Source organism: Sceloporus occidentalis, unplaced genomic scaffold (genome assembly GCF_023333645.1).
Source record: "Sceloporus occidentalis isolate IW3139 unplaced genomic scaffold, rSceOcc1.0.p SCAF_6, whole genome shotgun sequence".
Lineage (NCBI taxonomy): Eukaryota > Metazoa > Chordata > Lepidosauria > Squamata > Phrynosomatidae > Sceloporus > Sceloporus occidentalis.
The window spans coordinates 128,821,850-128,841,325 of record NW_028316986.1 but is presented as its reverse complement, the minus strand read 5'-3'; the positions used below and the strand labels follow the sequence as shown (position 1 = coordinate 128,841,325).

Here is a 19,476-nt window from a genome sequence, read left to right as displayed (position 1 = left end):
ATTTCAGACCTATAAAATTTGGAGGTTTCTATTCCTGCTATAGATAATAAATTTCAGCAGGTTGGCTTTCACTGTAACTGATAATCAAAACTAAACAGCTTCAGGTTCATTAACAATTTGCAGGAGTCCTAGTCAATATACGATTTCTCTGAGAGAGTCATATGCATTATAATACCAAGTCCATGTTGTATCACAAATGTTATATCTTCAAACCATGTTGTTTCATCTACAAAAACACCCACAAGATCAGGAAGGATCAATCTGAAGTTAAGTCACTGTGATTGATTTACTTTGAAGGTCTAAAATCTATCAATAGGCTGCATCCGCACTGCAGGAATAATCTAGTTTGTCACCAATTTAACTGCCATGACTCAGTACTGTGGAATTCTGGGAATGTGGTTTTGTAAGACATTTAGCCTTCGCTGTCAAAGAGTTCTAGTGCCACAACAAACTGCAGTTCCCAGAATTTCATAGTATTTGACTATGGCAATTAAAGTGATGTCAACCTGGATTATTTCTGCAGTGCAGACACAGCCAATAGAGGGTATTTTTTCTACTCACTGTTTGTATAAACAGTTTTAAGCATTAAGTATTCCTTGATGTCATTGACAGCACCACATAATATCATTGGTAGAAAAATCTCATCGATCCCGGTTGCTAACTCAAGATTTAGAAAGATCTGTTGTTATGTATTTACGATAGTACAGGCATACTTCAATTAACCAAGTAGATGTATTCCTGGGCTTTAACAGAAACTTTGATACCAGAGGCAGAAATAACATGGAAAGACTAAGGACAGATTCCTGCATCATAAAAAAGGAAGAGCAGCTAGAACATGTTTCAGCAGATGTTTTATTCAGAACTAAAGATATACACATGTGAAATGAAACATCCAGGTCAGATGTGGATTGCATGAGAAAACAAAAACATTGGAATCTTCTAATGACCACTTCAAGGCTTCTTCCAAAATACATCCAGGGATAATTTATTTTTCTTTTGCCAGCCTCTACATTTCTGTGCGCATGCTCATCTCATTGCGGCGCTTGACATTACAATAGTGGGTTGCTGGATCTGAGGTCAGAATAAGGGTCCCAGTGGCTGTGAGCCTCATTCTGACCTCAGAGCGAGTGAGTTGCTTTGCGGCAGTGGCACTGGGCACCACAGTGGGACTTGTTGTAAACAACTGCCTGACATGCAACAGATGGCTCTAGAACTTTTGCGAGGATCTGGAGCAAAACATGATTTAAACAAACGTTTTAAGGGAATTATACGGCAGGCTTGGTTCTGAACTGACTGGACATCATCAGGACAGTTCACACCAGAAACAGGGTATGGACCATGCAGCATCCGGACTCCCTGGCAAGAGCATGGGTTGGGGGAGAGCATTTTATTTTATTTGGTCCATACTTAAAAAAAACCCAATCTGAATATGAGTTGAGTTTTTCCTGGCTCTCTTTGGCCCTTGTGGAAAAAGGCATGTGAAGGCTACTGTTGTTTCATTACTCATTCTGAGCAGTACCATCAGGTTAGAGAGTGAGGCAGCTGGTATCTTGAGGTTCATAGTTGAGCTTGCAAAAACACCCTTTTTGGACCACAACTCCCAGGTAGGGATGTTGTTATATAGCTATTTCATTCTTGTAAGTGAGGATAGATTATTTCCACTGTTTTCCTCAGCCTGACATCTAAAAAAGTGATTTTTCTAGTAGTTCTGAGCCTGCAATACTATGATCACTTGCTGGAGAGAAAGTTGCACTGAAATTAGCAAAACATCCCTCCAAACAAACATGCATAGGTTTGTACTGTTAGAAGGCTCACTTTTGTTCAATGAGTTTCTCCACACAACAAAATTTTAAAACAACCACACTTGCCCTCAATGCCTCTGGAAGCCCCTTCTCTAGCAAAGCAATCTCACTGTCTTCTATTATGAAAATGGTAACACTGCAAAGGGGTTAAGTAGGTGGAATTTAAGAAAGGAAAACAAAACAAAAAAACCCCACATTCTATTTGATCCGATTTTGCAAGAGGCTTCTAAAAAAGTTTGAGTTTTTGTTTTTCTATTTTTCAAAAGACTTTTAGGTTTGAATTAGTTCATTGGCACTCGGAGTTCTAAGGTAGCTCTTGCTATAGTTTAAGCTAAGATAACATGAGAAGCAGACAGGCCTGACCCACACATGTGCCTACATACCCTTCTGACAACTTTCTAAATGAAGATTACCTCATGCATCTAGCCAGGCCCATTGTCGGTGGCTCGCCATCTCCTCAGCCGCTAGGGCAGCGGTTCTCAACCTGTGGGTCGCGACCACTTTGGGAGTTGAACAACCCTTTCACAGGGGTTGCCTAAGACCATTCAAACAGTAGCAAAATTACAGTTATGAAGTAGCAACGGAAATAATTTTATCATTGGGGGTCACCACAACATGAGTAACTGTATTAAAGGGTCACAGCATTAGGAAGGTTGAGATCCACTGGCCTAGAGGTAGCAGGGAAATGGATGTGGGAGTTTCCCGAGAACCCAGGCAGAGTGGAAACCTATGTCTCTTGACTATTGCCAAGGGTTCACTATATCCTCTCATCTTGAGGGTGGCAAAGGATGGGATGCCAGAACTGGCTGACAGCTCAGGTAACCTCTGACCATTGATTGGAATGGGGAGGTATGAATGCTCTACAGCAGTGATTCACAAATCTTGGTGACCCGGATGTTTTGGACATCAGCTCCCCAAATTCCTGATACTTGGCCAAGCTGGCTGGGGCTTCTGAGAGTTAAAGTCCAAAACATCTGGAGGACCAGAGTTTGGGAACCACTGCTCTACAGTAATGGTGGACTCCACAGGACAGGTAGTAGTGCTAAGATTTGTTTCAGTTCCTGCTTCCCTTTCGCCTCCTTTTCCAAGGCTCCTGAAGGTTCCAGGTTTTAACAGCACTGTATCCTGACAGCAGTCACATCCCTACCATAGATTCCATGATCCTCTTGGTTTTGCTACCTGTGGAGAACTTACAAATGGAGGGAGATTCTGGCCAGCACCTGACAGTCCCCATGGAGTGCCTGCTGGCAGGACTAATGCCATAGGTCAATGTCAGTGAGCACCATCTGAGGCCATGAATTGGGAGAAGAGGCTCTCCCAAGGTTTGGAGATGCCTGTTTATCCTTCCTTTTCTCCTTGCTTTTGTTGCCTCTTTACCTGCCCTCTTCAAGCAAGCAAGCAACAAGAGTAGGAAGAGGAAGGAATGGTAGCATCTCTACTTCATGTCCTAGAGAGATGGACAAGCAAATAAGCAGGTAGTGACAATGGTGGTAGGGAGGAGGTGGCCATACATGCAACCATTGACAGCATTCTTCCAATGTTCTCCCCACTACAAATTTGAAACCAGTGCTGACTGAGGAGTGGTATGTGACTTTGTGAGTTCACCATTTGTTCACCTGCAATGTGACCATTGGGCATGCTAGGATTCTGGAAGCTCTAACATGAAAGAAGAGTTTTTCCACATGACACTGCACTTGCAAGATTTGTTTAATTTCAAGTCTTTACTTTAATTCCTAGTAAGTGATATAACAGCAGCACCAAAACCGGCAAAATATTTCCACTAATACCCTGAAAGTGAAAGCATAAAACAAACAGAGGTATTTCTTTTCCTCAATGAATCTCTCAACCTCCTTTTTCCCTGTGATGTTACTGTTTTGAAGAGGGTCTGAAAACTAAACAGTGCCATAATGTAATTGTGCATTCTAAGCAGTGTTTGAATTCATGTAGAATGCAGCCTATAACTCGAACACATTTACTAATTAGGTTTCTTTTGGCAGGGAGTGCACAATATATGGCTACTTTAAAGTGAGTTACTTCTTTTTTAAAAAAAGCTAAAAACAAATAAATGTTAGTAACTAAAGGAATCTTCACTGAAAATTATACTATTTAAGAAAAATAAAACATGTCAAATATTAACAGAGAAAGAGACTAAAATTTATCAAGAATCTGAGGTTGAAGAGCATCCTGTAGATTCAAAGTCAGCCTCCACTTATAAGGGCAGTGGCAGGATGCCATTAATATGCACTTCCACCTGAAAATGTAAATTATATGTACAGTACTTTTTAAAACTATTCTGCCCTGAGTGCCATAGCCAGTGTGGTAATTCACCATGCTGGCAGGGGCATATGGTGTGGTAGTCAAAATAAGCACACACACACACACCCCAATTCTTGAGTGACAATGCCAGTATGGGGGCTCTTGGTTTTGCTGATGACACCCAGTCATATGAACCTGAATGGAAGCTAACCGCAAGCCTCATGGTGCCTTCTCTTTACACCCATCATAACAAGTTCTGAGGCATTTGCATGGAAAGCATTTTGAAAAATAGCACTGGAAAATGTCCCTGATATTTGAACTAAGAGCTTGAGAATGGGTCAAAGATTTTCAATAAAGGAATGTGAGCTTTCACCTAAAAGATGTCTACTTTAGTTGTCTCTAAGAGCAGTCCTACATATTCCTGAGGCACAAGGTCTGCATTCATCATCAGAGCATGTGACTGGCACCCTGATGTGAATTTTGATGGCCTGTCTCCCTCCCCCTTGACTGAAACAATATCATGCACTGTGATGCTGCCTTAGTGTAGGTGTTGGGGCACTCAGTCATAAGGCTAGCAAATCTTAGGCTCAAGCTGTTAGAGGTTAAGTGATTTGCCAAAGGCAGTAGAGAAAATTATCACCAGAGCTGTGTTTTATTTTAAATAGCATCTCATGCATTCCCACATGGGAGTTTTTAGCATACATTTTCCCTATTAAAATCAAAGGCGAGTTCTATCTTAGAATCAACAGCAGGAAAAAGCCCGGGGCCTTCCACATGCTTTGTAAGGAGTTTTCTGAAGCAATGAAAGTTACGGACACAGCTGCTGATGTATCCAGCTTATCATTAAGCATTTTATGGGCACTTCATTATGTGGCATTGGCACTGCTCTCATGAAAGCCTGCTTGCCAGTCCATCAGCCTGAAAAATGAGCAAGAAAAAAAACAAACGATTGATCTCCACAGGATACACCATGTTTTGTCATAGAACAACAACACTAAACTCAGTGGCAGAAGCTTTCTGGTGTGGTTTGCACTGATTTAAAATATTCTGAGTACAATGTCTCCCATTTTAAATAACTTATTTTTGTCCCGCAGCTGATTTTTAATGTGTCACAATACTGAAATGTTTATATTTTTAAATATTTTAAAACAAGCTTCTGGTTTGAGCCTCTTTTCAGATACAGATTTAAGCTTCAATTTATTTATTTTTTAACTAGCCTAGCAAATTAAGTCGATGTTAAAATGCCATGCTCTGAAGTTTTACCAGTGCCCTCTTCAGGGATTTTTTTTTTTTTTTGGACAAACATATTGCATGAGATAGTATGTAAACTTTTGAGAAATGTCTACACACAAGCTTTCATAAACCTTTATTCTGTCTTTAGAATTTGGAATGATGGGAGATCATACAATTAAAAGTCAGCGACCTCGATCTGTTCATGAGAAAAGGGTCCCTCAGGAACAAGCTGATGCTGCTAAATTTATGGCACAAACTGGTAATACATTAGTTACATTTTTCTACTTACTGTGTTTAATTTTAGCAAAGCCACTGCATGTCTCCATAATCTTTTGCTGCATATTTGTCAGTTTTCTAAGCTGATACTTTTTAAAGGCCATTTCTTCTTATTATTTTTTTTCACCACCAGTTATAGTCCATAAATAAAGTAGCTGAGAATTAGACAGATTGTATTTTTTTTATATTAAAAAGAAACCAAAAGAAAAGTCAAATGTGAATTTTGCTAATCTGAGGCTTTTAAAGTATAAGCTAATATTTCCTTTCATCATTAAATTAAAATTTTAAAGAAAGACATGAAACAAAATCACACAAAAATATATAGAAGTAAATTAAATGTAATATCTGTTAGGTTAGTAAACCCCTTTCAAAAATAGATACTAAGAAAAGAAATAAGTGGTTGAGAATTTTTGCAGATAAATAATAGTATCAAAATGGCAACCCCCAAGGTTAGCTCTGGATTCCTGCAGAGTATCCTTGACTCTGTACCCTCTTCTTTTGCCACATCCGGCAAGAGGTTAATGAGGGACTGGTGCTAAGGCAATGGGGTTTCCTAGCAGTTGTCTTTGGGTGGACAGGGGGAGCTGGCCTAGCATAACCAACCTCTCCTCAAAGTGGCTGTCCAGCAAAACTAGTTATTGGACATGGGACTAGCACACCAGAAGTCTAATCTCAGCCTTATTCATGGATCAGGTACATTAATAACTATGTGGTCTTAACATGCATGTGTCTGGTGTTTAATACCATTAGGTTGCAATCCTATACACATTACTTGGGAGTAAGTCTCATTGAACTTTAGTAAACATAACTGTGTGTGTAATTTCCTATTTCCTATCATGCTGCTAAATTTAGTTGACCATAAATGTCTTACTAAGGAATGGTAAAGTAATTATTTCTCTTTTAAGGCATATTTTTTTCTGTTTCATATTGGCTCCTTCAATAATGTTGTGCAATTTTGGTTAAGCCAGAGAAATTTGCACTTAATGCACAATCCTATGCATTTTTACCCTAACATAAGTGCCATTGCATCCAATGGGACTTGCTTTCAGGAAATTGCATAGGATTTATCTTCCTAATCCAGGCTGAGAGAAATATTCACAGCAAACTAAGATTCGATTCCAATGTTCATTGGATGTGAATTTTCACTCTGGTGTGCACTGATGTACTATGCATTCAGTGCAACTTTCCTTCCTACTCCCAGTGTGTATATGGCTGTACTCTTCCATTCCATTGCAATGCAGATGGGAGTGTACATCTGCAACAGCTGGTTTGGGCTGTGCACACATTGTCACTCATGACTATATTTTGATCAGCAGCCAATTATTTTATTAAAGCGGCAAGCATACTTGAAAATTAGTGAATCAATGGATCAGGGCATGATAGCACAATAAGTTCCACATATTGAAAACCAATATGCACATGGAGAATCAAATGCTGTTCAAGCAGCTCAATGCCTATTTTAATTTGGATGAAGCTTACTCCCCAAAATTATTATTTGGTCTAGGATTGCAGTCCTCAAATTACTTCTTCCAGAGTATGTCTGTGCAAGTGAGATTGTTCAGGAGTAAGTTACAGCTAGCAGTGTGCCCATTTCTTTCTAGCTAAGGCCACATGCTTCCAGCCACTTATTCCCTGATTTTCCATGAAATGAGGGCATGGTGGGGGGAAAACAGTATAAAGAATACAGTCTAGGAATAGCACTGATGTCTTAACAAAATCTTTTCATAATATTCAGCAAAACACAGCATTTTAATATTGAGCCTTTCATCCTATTTTAAGGAACAAGTGTGTCATCAACATTAGTCAAAAAAATTTAGATCACATGTTAGCCACCCCACCCATATCCATATTGCTTGATATTTTCAGTGGATTCCTGGATTCCCCCACTAATCTATAATGGGGCACTTTCTGTGCTGAAATGTCTTTTTTTCTGCACGTCCAAAGATAGAAAACAACATCCCTGCCTTTCTCAAGCAAAGTGTTTATACATCCAGCTTAGAAAATGAGCTATGATTTCAACTAGTCATAACACAGGTTAACTTTCCTTAGGTAGACACATACTGCTAGATTGACTTTCATTAGATGTACAGATTGTAAGCTCATTCAAAACAATGCAGAATCATCTGCCATAAGACTCTTGTCATTAAAGCTAGAACCTGGGAAACTACACATGCAAGGCTTCCTTAGCAGTAGAGAGGGTGTGCGTGTAGCCCCTTCAACTGTTGCAATACTACATTTCTCATCATTCTCAGTGAAATCACTGGCTATTCTGGTATGGGCTGATGAGATTTGCAGTGCAGCAACATTTAGGCACATACACATTTCCTATGGCAGGTTTAAAGAATGCGAGCTTCTTCAGGGTGGTGTGATCTTGCACTCTCAAGGTATGCATTTAAGTAATGTCACCAACACAAGAAGAATCAGTAATATGGATCATCCCCATGGAATCCACATGTTGGTGCAGGAGGCTTGTGTGCTTAGCTCCACATACCTGGTTTTGCACCATTCACACCTCTCTCCCTGTAGTGAAGTATTACGTTGTACTGAAAAGACTCCAGTGTTGTAGAGTATGTGTGTAAAAAGGGCCACACTCTAAAAATGATCTGGAACTTGTACCCTGTTGATGCCACAACATAAATATCTTGTATAAATAACTTATGATGATTTAACATTTGAAAAAGGCAGCGTTAAGGAGGATCTCTGAATCATGGCTTAGTACTGTATAGCCCAGTATGTACAGAGATCTTGCAGCATCTTTGAGACTAACTAAAGAAAGAAGTTGGCAGCATGAGCTTTCATAGACTTAAGTCTACTTTCTCAAATGCATCTGAAGAAGTAGACTGAACTCTATGAAAGCTCATGCTGCAAACTTCTTTAATGAGTCTCAAAGGTGCTACAAGATCTCTTTATATACTGATTCTACAGACTAACACAGCCATATCTTTGAATTCTACCACTGTGTAGCCCAGTGACCAGTCTTAGAAGATATGCATATGATTCAGCCAAGGTTTAGCACTGTGGAAACCCATTTGATTTCAAGTAGAAAGTTCACTGTGGACTTAACAATATTCTACATTAACGGAGATGGTTTAAGAGTGTTTCACTTTGGTTGAGTCGATGTCTTGTCAGCAGCTGTGAATCACATTTAAAATTTTGAACATACCTTTAGTCACATGTTTCTCGTCCAGCAATACTGGATTCTGACAATTCAAACAGGCTTATTGACATCAACTGCTTGTCACCTATGTACTCTTAGGCTGCTTCTTAGTTCCAAAACATTACAAAACACCTATGCCACAGTCTATTGTAGCTCTTTTTGTATACACAATTTGATGATCAAACAGTGCTTGAGCATATACTTCAATGCACTTACTTTGGTCCTGAGATAACTGCATTTTAAATCGACCTCTCTTGATGTGAATATGGGGAAAACTGTTAGAGGAAGTGAGAATTTAAATACCCCTCCCAACACTTTTTCCAAAATCCTGATTTCTGCCATGTGTCTTATCTCAGCTTTAGCAAACAGAATTCGCTTGCCTGCTGTTGAGCAACCACCATGTAGCCTGCATACTGTTAGGATAGTTTATTTTATGAAATATTGTGCTCAGCATTTTGACATAGTTACTAATACTCCATCTTTTTTCCATCTTTGTTTTCTTTTCTTTTTGTACTGATCATCAAGTATGTGGTTTACTGTGCAGCTTTTCTTTTCTTGTGGTAAAATTAATGTTGTATCTCCTTCAGTAGAATCATTAGGATCTTCTAACATGCATCATTGATCTACCTGTAAATGTTCAGAAATTAATAAGATTGATATGCAGACTTTTGGAAATGGCATTTGTTTCTGTTTTTTAATTTGATGTTATATTTAATTTATTTTCTTTTATGTAATGGCAAATTAATAAAAGTCTAGATAATGAAATCTTGGTTCTGTGTCATGTCATACTATTATATATGAAAAATGGCCAATATTGTTCCAAATAACTGATTTCCTTTAATGGTTATGAACTCATCTTTCTCCACCTGCAAAGAAAAGAATAATCCACCGATGTCATTGAAACTGGGGAACAGAATCTGGAGGAGGAGTACATATGTATTGATATGCATATGTGGCATGCATGAGAAATAGTAGATAATGAAAGCTGTGCAAATATTGGGGTTGAGGCAATTCTTATGATGCATTCATGTGCCTATATGCTTCCCACCAGTGAAGCACAGAAGTCAGGTGCCTCAGCACAAAGGAGTTCATGCATTTCTTTGATACACATCCAGAATCTTTGTACTCATAGGCTATCCTTTTGTTGAAAAAAAGAGTTAGTTTTGTACATTAAATCTTTGCTCCCACACTTTGAAAGGAATGCAGAAACCCTTCTGGAAGGAGGAGCTCGATAGATTGCACTATGAAAAAAATGGAAGCACATGTAAGGGCAAGGTGACATGACTTCCATGTATGCTGGAACATGGATTGATTTTGGCACATCTTGAAATAGTGATCCTCTAGCGTCTCCATGCAATTTATTTCCCTTTCAATGCATGATGTACTGGATAGGGGATTGGGTGTGGAAATATGTTGTCAGTTCATAGCTAAACTAGAAAGTTGGGCGAAGAAAGTAGATAGCCACTTCACCATGTGTCAAAGTATGCCCAAAGCGTATTGCATGTTGATTGTCATGTGCTTTGACTCTATAGTACATGACTGCAGCATGATTGCGGATTTTTCTCCAACCATGAATTATGCTTTCCTCCAAATTGTCCTCTTTCTAGATATTATGGATTTTAGAATTATAATGCAGGTAAGTATTACATGGATTTGCAAGTTATTTCAGTCAATAAGTATGCTTTTGGTTACCATTTTAATGTAATTTTATATTTATTTATGGCTCAACCCATTCTCAGTGCTTCAAGTGGGCAGCAAGTCTTTAAGAGCTACAGCCTTAATAAACAAAAAAAAAACCAACCCATAATACTATGCAGAGAGATCTTGTAGCACCTTTGAGGCTAACTGAAAGAAAAAAATTGGCAGCATGTGCTTTCTTAGACTTCAGTCTACTTCAGTAGACTGAAGTCTACAAAAGCTCATGCTGCCAATTTCTTTCTTTCAGTTAACCACAAAGGTACTACAAGATCTCTCTACGTACTGATTCTACAGACTAATATGGCTATATCTTTGAATTCTACCATAATATTTATATAAAACAAAACAAAAAATTATCCTTCCCCTGGTTTAATACAAGCCATTAAATGCCAACCTTATCTGACAATGCTTTCAACAATGCCCAGGCTCTGGTGAGTTTATTGGGAAAGAAAACAATTATTTAAATGCTCGGCACATCTTGGCTGCCATCCTGCACCTATTTGTATGAAAGTCCCACTCAAATAATTGGCATAACTGATGCCAAGATATAATTCTGATTTTTAAAAAATATACAATACTGTACTGTACATTGTAAAACAACATACTGGGGTAGCAGCAATCACAACATATCCTTCCCATTTGAGCTTGGTGATATGAAGATGGTGCTTTTGATAAAATAGAATCAAATGCTGCAAACACAGAAGTCTATTGCATGAGTGGTCATTCTTCTCCACTCTTCACCTATAACCTTCCTCCCGGTTCTTCTAGAAGGTCCCACAACCCTCCTGAACAAATTTTGCTGGACTGCAGAGATGGAATCCTCTTTGCTGTTTCACTGATGGAAGCAGTTCCATCAATTGAAAGACTTAATTGGATTCTAAAATTAGAAATCATTATAATCAAGGAGAGAATATCAATGCCATAACGCACCTTCTTGAAAGTAAGCTCCAATAAAATCACTCAGACTTACTTCTGAGTAAACATGCATAGGTTTTGGTCTGCATGATATGTACCTCAAACCTACTAACAGTTAAACAGTGCAAGTCATATTTAGTTAGTTCTACTGTGTTTAATGGGCCTTATTCACTAATAAATGTCTTGAGGATTAGAATCAAATAAATCCAATAAACCCTTGTAATTGTCCAATAAGAAACCCAATAAATAGATCCAGATTTAGACAATTGCAATGGGGTTGTTGGAAATGAACTTACCATTCCTTCTCCCCAAGAGAGCTCCACCATCCACCACAAATGTTTCACAAGGGTCAGAGGACTCTGCTGAATGAGTTAGCTATTGTGCAATGACTTGAGGAAGAAAGAGTGGGTCTGCAAAAACAGTATGGAAGCAAAAATGGGGGAGAAAGCACCCCTCAACTGCTATCAAGTATCCTTTCTTTCCCCTCAGCATTCTATATCTCATTCAGCAGGATCCCACAACTTAGCTTTTGGGTAGAGGACAGAAAGGTTGAAGGGGGCACTGAGAAGTTAGCTTGTGTGAAATTGGATGTACACATCTCAGTCTGGCCCACAATGTAATCTAATCTACTTCCTTCAATACTTATACTAGGGAGGCTGCCATATTCAGAAAATGCTGCATCACACACACAAGTTTCTAAGTGTAGCCATGGTGTAACAAAACAAACAACAACAAAAGATGTCCTATTACACCTGGAGGGTGGGTGAACTTTTTGTATTGAAAATGTAAACCAAAATTAAACTTGTTTCATGCTGTTACCTCCTCCAAAAAAAAACCCACCAAAAAAACCAAAACCATTGGGAATAGTAATTTTGCAATGATAAATTAAAAATGCAGCTTTTTCTATGTTGTTGTTGGTTATTAACAATTAGTCTCTATTTGAAGAAAAAAAAAACAATGCCTGAAATACATTTTTGCTTTGCATTGGAAAACTACCATTCTCAGGAATCCTTCTTTGGAAGCAGCAACAGTGGAATAAGCATGAAACTAGTGTAAATTTGTGGTGCTGGCCCACTAACAAGTGTCTTGTGACATGAATTCTATGGGCTATGGTCAGGCTACAGAATTAATGTTGTTTAAAACCACTTTAACTGTCATAGCTCAGTGCTATGGATCTCTGGGATTTGAAGTTTTGTGAGATATCTAGTCTTCTCTGTCAGCTCTGGTGTCGCAACAAAATACAAATCTCGGGATTACATAGGATAAAACCATGGCAGTTAAAGTGGTGTCAAACAACATGAATTCTGCAGTGTGACAGCAGCCTGAATTTCATCTAACTTCATGAAACTCATAACAGCTCATGCCACAATGCCATAACAACTCTTTGTTGCTTTAGCTGGTACTTTGCTACTGATTAATGTTTAAGAGTGAGCAGATGCCCCCCAACCTGTTCTGTTTTAATGTTGTTTGTGGGTTGGCTCTGCCCTGCATATTCCTCTGCCCACCTTCTGGTTAGTTTGGAGAGTTTCAGAATCTCACAGCTGGTTGTAGTTTTCCATCCACATTCTTCTTACAGATTACCAGTACATACATGTACATATTAATTAAAACATTGAGATTTCCTAACTTTCCCTCTTTCTGTTTCTGCACCCTATGTTTTAATTAGTACAATACATACACAGGGAAATGGATATAACACATATAACACAGGGGGGATCTGAAAGCTGTGGCACATTTGTGAGGTATACTTTTTAAAAAAATGAAATATGGCAGATTAACTCAATATCAGTGCCTATCCAAAGACAACATGGAATAATTGAGAGTCTAGCTCAAATCCATGGAAGGATTCTGGTAGGAAAAATGTCATAAGCATCCTCAAGAGCACATAGTTTGCACTGCAAGCAATGCAAGCTTAATGATGGCACTAACATCATCCACTACATAACTAAAAAATAAATGTGTGGGCAGGTTCAGATACTTACTTAAGCAATGGCATTATTTGCATACCAGATAGGCAGATCACTTCTTTAAGACACAAATAATATCATGTCTGATAAGTCCACTTCCCACAGATGTATAATCTCCCTTTTGAAGAGGGGGCACATGCCCACTCCTTTACCACATAAAGGCTGGGAACTGATCAGGCTGAAATTCAGTATACTTTTGCTAAACCATCCATCCCCCCCACTCTAAAACATAATGGGTGTCTTACTTATAGCTAATGACTGCTATCCTCTAGTTAGTTGTACCAGTCAACTTGTTCATCAGCTTGTTACAACCAACAATGGAGAAATGCATATATCATATTATATACCTTCTGCACTTTGATAATCAAATAGCAAAAGCCCAAATAGTGAAGGGTTCAGGAATTGTGATATGTAATTAAATATTGATGCTAGTGCACTGTCACTAGGTCATTGCAGGATAAATAATAATTTGCGTTTATCATGTAGAAATAATTTACATAATAAAGATCAAACTAAACACATCTTTGGCCGTATGACCTTTCATTTTAACTACTTTAACAGTGGCAAAAGACAATGTCAGAAATGCTGGAAGTTAAAGAAAACTGTTCTGAGGTGTGTGCATGAAAGTGAAGGGACTGTTGTTGTTTTTTAGCAGCAGCAGCAAAAATAATTTTTGAATGAAAAACATTTTGCCAAAAAAACAGAGGTAAGCATTGTTGTTCACAATAAAAATCAGTTGTTTTCAGTTCAAAAAACTTTGCAATTCATTTTTGCAAAAAAAGAAAGAAAGAAAGAAAAGAAAGAAAGAACAACACAAAAATGCAATAACAAACAAACCACGCACACTCCAAAACAGAAACAACAACCCATCCCTGCAATAATTGAACAACAACACTCACAATTTTACCTATTAAGAAAAAAAGTTTCTAGATTTGTATCCCTTCTCTACAGAGGACTTCCCTAGACCAGTGCCTTCATGATGCACACAAACTTGCACTTAGGGGATCCCTGGGTCCATTCACACTTCACAATTATAGCACTATTCCTTTACTTTATCTGCCATGGCTGCACCCTATTGAATCATGGGGTTTGCAGTTTGGTCAGAAGTATTGGTGCTCTCTGATTGGAAAAAAAAAAATAAAGGCCTGTCCCTAAACTGCCAACCCCAGAATTCCATAGGATGGGACCATGACAATAAGTGGAATAATAACACTGTAATTATGTAGTGTTAATGGACTTTCTTCTACAAAAGCACCCACTGTTGGAGTTAGTGCACAGTTTTGTTTCCTGCCTAACTGCTTTCATGCAGGTACAGCCTGTTGATATGAATAACAAGCATTCTTTTTGTGTGAGGAAAAGGAGTGGAGAAACAAGTGGAGACAGGATTGATCCCTGCTGGAATGGCTCTAGACTGTGAACCTAGTGTATGCCTCTCCAGACAGACCCATTCCCTCAATTCTGCATCGTGATCACATTAGCCCAGGAGTGGATGATGTTCTGCTCATGGGGTTAGTATGTCTCTCCTCTTCATTTTTGTAGTTGTTTTTTATGAACAGGTGTTGCAGTAGTGGGATGGAAACTTAAGAACTGTAATAACAGAAGAGTCAACAACGTACACTTACATGATCCATCTGCCCCCTCCTCTGTTTTCATACGAATGTGGTAAATGAGCCTCCTAAGTCTCAATGAGGAGATAATCTATGTATCCCAGATGTAGTATTAGTGAAATAAACATCATCACCTCACATTACTGCAGAATTAGAGAAGGAAGAAATAAAACTTGCTTGCTTACTTACTTGTTTGCTTGCCTTTCTGTTTAATATGAAAAGATAAACTTTCTCAACGGAATCCCCCATTTTTTGCCACATCTTTACAATAACTGTTAAAAAGAAGACATTCTCAAATGTTTAGCACTTTTCTCAGAAGAAGGAAAAACACACAATCTAGATTAAAATAACTAAGACACCATACATTCTTCTGATCAAAAACTTAACAAAACAAAACTAGACGTCTTCTGCCATCACTTCACTTTCATTTTGATATGATAATTTCTGTCTAGATACTTCCTTTTTTACTGTTTGCTATCCAAAGCAGATTCTTCTGTTGGTATAAGGCGAGGGTGGGTGTTGTGTGGGTCTCCAGATGCAGCTGGTCTGAAAATCCCAGCAGCACCAGCCTGAATAGCTAATGGTAAGGAATGCTGAGAGTCACAGATCAACAACATCTGGAGAATGACACAATCCCTGCTCCCTGGTGTAGAGCCAGGATGCCAGTATAATTCCGTAATGTGCCAAAGTTGCTCAGAAAACATTTCCTCTCCTGAGAGAATAGCTGCAATCTTTCTTCTTTCATACACCTCCCAAAAGAAAGCTACCATGATGTTTTTCTTCTAATAGCATCCAATATTCCCCTTCCACAGAAACAACATTACACAATTATGTTAGATCAAGATCTTATGGAGGAAAAAAATGATGGTGGGCTGCCAAGGAATTTTCAGCCATAAAATTAAATAAACCAATAAATATTGCCACTGTTAATTGTAAACCTTACCAAAATTAAACTGTTGCAGAAATGGTCCCATGATCTATTCTCCATTCACTGAATTTTCTATTCATGGTCATATTTCTTTGTGTGCAAACCGCGTGAGAAATTTTGAGTGGCCACTTGCACAAAGGTTTGATGTACTTACTAGTACAATGAAAGGCAATAAACTAAATCTGTAACTTAGGCATTGGATCAAGTTTTTTTTTCCTTTTTAGTGCCATATGTTTGTGATTTTACTTTTTGAAGTGAGTTTATTTTCTATTTCACTGCATATTTTTTCCATAGATGCCTTATTTCAATGATCTATTATTATTATTATTATTATTATTATTAATAATATTATTATTATTATTTCTAAATGATACTTGCATGCCACTTTTTTTGAAATTACAAATCTATATTAATACTCATTGGTATTCATCTTTGTTTATTGTCTTGGATACAGGTGAATCTGGTGTTGAAGAGTGGGCCCAGTGGAGTACATGTTCTGTTACTTGTGGTCAAGGGTCGCAGGTGCGAACCAGAACTTGTGTATCACCTTACGGGACACACTGCAGCGGCCCTTTAAGAGAATCAAGGGTTTGCAATAACACTGCCCTCTGTCCAGGTAGTGTTAGCAGCCAATAAATGAAATTGTGGATGTTATTGAACTGTTTAATGCTAAACACTACTATTTAAATATGTGGCTAGTGTACTGGCACTTCAGTTAGGTTAAGTGAGTGTGATTGTTAGTCATCTGTTAAAACTGTTGTGTATTTTGGAACAGTCATTGAGATGTGAGGGGATATTTTGAGTTCCAATGGTTTAAAGAAAAGGAGTCTCATATCATCCTTGTCACACTCTTTTGGGGATAGTTGCTCCATAAGATCTTTTCATCTCCTCATCTCTTCTTGGTTTACATCACTTCAAATCTGAGGTGAGGTGATTAAAATATAACATATATGCAGTGCATGGAAAGGATCTTTTATTTCCTCTGTTTGGGGATGAGATGAATCAAAATGGTCATTACATTGGGTATTTAGAGATGAATGGCTATCACCACTTTCTCATAATCACCATTATAACATTTGTATAATTAATACACCTTCAGATTTTCCCTTCTACTCTTTGAGTAAGACAGTGGTTACATACTGATAACCATATATGCTGCCTTGGAAGCAAATCTGGATAAGTTTGGTAATGTAAACAAAGAAAGAAACAAAAATGGTTTGCAAAAGGTCTGTTTATACCATCAAGCAAGACATATGAGTCACCAGGAGAAAATGGTCGCCCGTGCCAGCTCCAGATTGTTGTAGTAGTGTACGACTTACTATACCACACAATGTGGTAAGAATTTTTTGCCAGGGAAGTGCTATCACTTACCTCTTCTTTCGGGGATGGAAATGATAGTCATGAAGGCAATGATTAGACATGGTTAACTGTTAACAAGTAAAAGTGCATTCTCACATCATCCAATATCTGCCACACCAAAGAGTGCTTTCCTTAGGAAGAGGGCTGACAAAACACCACTCTCCCAATCATGGCTAAAAAATTGAGTATCTCCCTTGGAAACATGTATTTCTTCTCTTATCCTTTCCTCACCAAAAGGCAAATTTCCCCTACTTTTTAACCATTGTTAAGGAAACTGTCAGCAACTGTTAATGCTAATAGAAGGAGGAGAATGGTATTTAACCAAGATCTAAAATTGTTGTAGAACACTTAGCCATGATCAGGGATAAATAGAAACTTGTGCAAGAAGAGAGGAAGAGGTAGGCTTATTCATGTCTAAAGTTAGCTCCTGAGTTTTTTCATCTCCAGGGAAAATGTGTGTGAACGAGTATAATTTCTATATCAATTTCTGAATCAAAGGGCACTGATAAAAATGAAATATGTTACCAAACTAAGGAATTTTTTAAATATATATATTTTTTAAATTTACACCAGAAACCTTTGATACTCTGGTCATAATTGTTGTGGCTACACCACTGTTTTCCTCATTGGAGAGATGGAATCTGTGACAGAAATGGTGCCAAACTTCTTAGAATTGGCAGTTCATTACATAATTATGGAGATAATTTGAACCACTGGTTATCTTATTCTATATTTGATAACTAAAGAGTCAGATTGTGCTACTTCAGAAAAAGACAGAAATGGTTAATGTGCATTGGTTTCTTGTGAGAAGATTTCTGTGCTATCGTTCTTCAGAATCTTTCAGATGCTTGCAAAAAGATCTTAATTTTGCATTAACAGCAGTTGTACATAGAAGTCCCATTGAGCTTTAAATCCCATTGACTTTACTGAGCTTACGGATTTTTAAAAATCAATTCTTTGTCTTCTTTAGAGTCAGTAAAATTAGCCAAGGTACCAGTCAAAGAAGGAGAAATTGGCTAATGGAGTTATTAAGCAGGTTAACATAGAAAAGCATAGTGAGCTGGGCAGAATAAAACACCTCTGTGGAAGGAAATCATAGTATACTAGTTCTTTACAGCAAGTAATATGGGTATTGTTAAATATAGACACAATTCAAAGGAAGCAAGAACAGGATCCTAACTCTGCCTATATCACCTTCCTTGCATGTTTTGAAAGTAATGTGGCATGGACATATGCCAGTGTAGAGCGGTAATTCTTAATCTTTGGATTTTGGGATATTTTGGACTTTAATTCCAAGACTCCCACATCATTGGTCCTGCAGCTGCGTCTTCTGGGAACTGACATCCAGAACATCTGAATGATCAAAGGTTGAGAACCATTGATGTTGAGATTAACACGCACAAACCAGTGAAGAAATTTTGTTAGGGAAAGCTGACTAATTGTCTGGCCTATCTAACTGGAAGCCAACCTATTACACATTAAATGTGTGCAGGAACAGTAGTCTGACAGAAGGCAAACCCAAACCTGTGATTCCACCAAACTGTGATCCATACACTTCCCTGTTTGTTTGACAGGACTAATTTCAGACCCACTGGCATGCTTGCTTTGAGAAACTGAAAATAAAGCACTATTTATATAGTTTTACTTAAGATAAGATAACCCATAAAGAAATGTATTATTTCTTTATTGGGCTCTGACAATGCTTTATACACAATATTCCATTGCTGCTCCATTTATCCAAGAGTTTCTTCCATCAGTGTATTGGACACAGTATATATGCATCTCAAAATGTTCTCCAGAGAGCTGATCAACCCTCTGAACCAGTTTTGGCAGGGGAGGAAACTCCACTTGCATAATTTTGGATTACCTTTTTAAACAGGTAATATGAATAACAATAAATCAAATGAGATAAAAGGGGGAAGAAGAAGACTTTAAGAGTGTCAGCTGTTTTCTGTCCCTTTTTTACTGTAATTAATGGAGACATTGGGTGCATTCAGAAGGTTGATAGCCCTTGATTCTAAGGGTTTGGTCTCACATGGGCAAGCCACCATATCACACTGAAAGTGTTTTTCCACCTGTGTTTCATTACGTGTATAGATACACATGCATATGCACCTATTGATTTCAGTGAGACTTAGGTTACAGATCACTGTCTCAACCTTATTAATCCAGCTGGTGAAAATCACTTTGTTCCATATTTGTCAGATTATTGCTAGATACATTTGACATAATCAGCAGCTTTAGGATCAAATATGTATGGTCACATTAAAGTAGCTTT

At 38.0% G+C, this 19,476-nt stretch overlaps 1 protein-coding gene across 4 annotated transcripts in view; it reads left to right on the top strand.

Annotated features, from left to right (window-relative positions):
* LOC149311395 (adhesion G protein-coupled receptor B3) overlaps positions 1 to 19,476 on the top strand; it is a 640,955-nt gene that overhangs the window by 198,816 nt on the left and 422,663 nt on the right. For 3 of the 4 annotated variants that reach the window (XM_089530991.1, XM_089530988.1, XM_089530989.1), the window contains exons 3-4: positions 5,440 to 5,550; positions 16,294 to 16,455. In XM_089530991.1, the coding sequence (XP_089387117.1) occupies positions 5,440 to 5,550; positions 16,294 to 16,455 (273 nt within the window). The remainder of the gene's footprint in view (positions 1 to 5,439; positions 5,551 to 16,293; positions 16,456 to 19,476) is intronic. The other variant, XM_089530992.1, reaches the window with a different exon arrangement.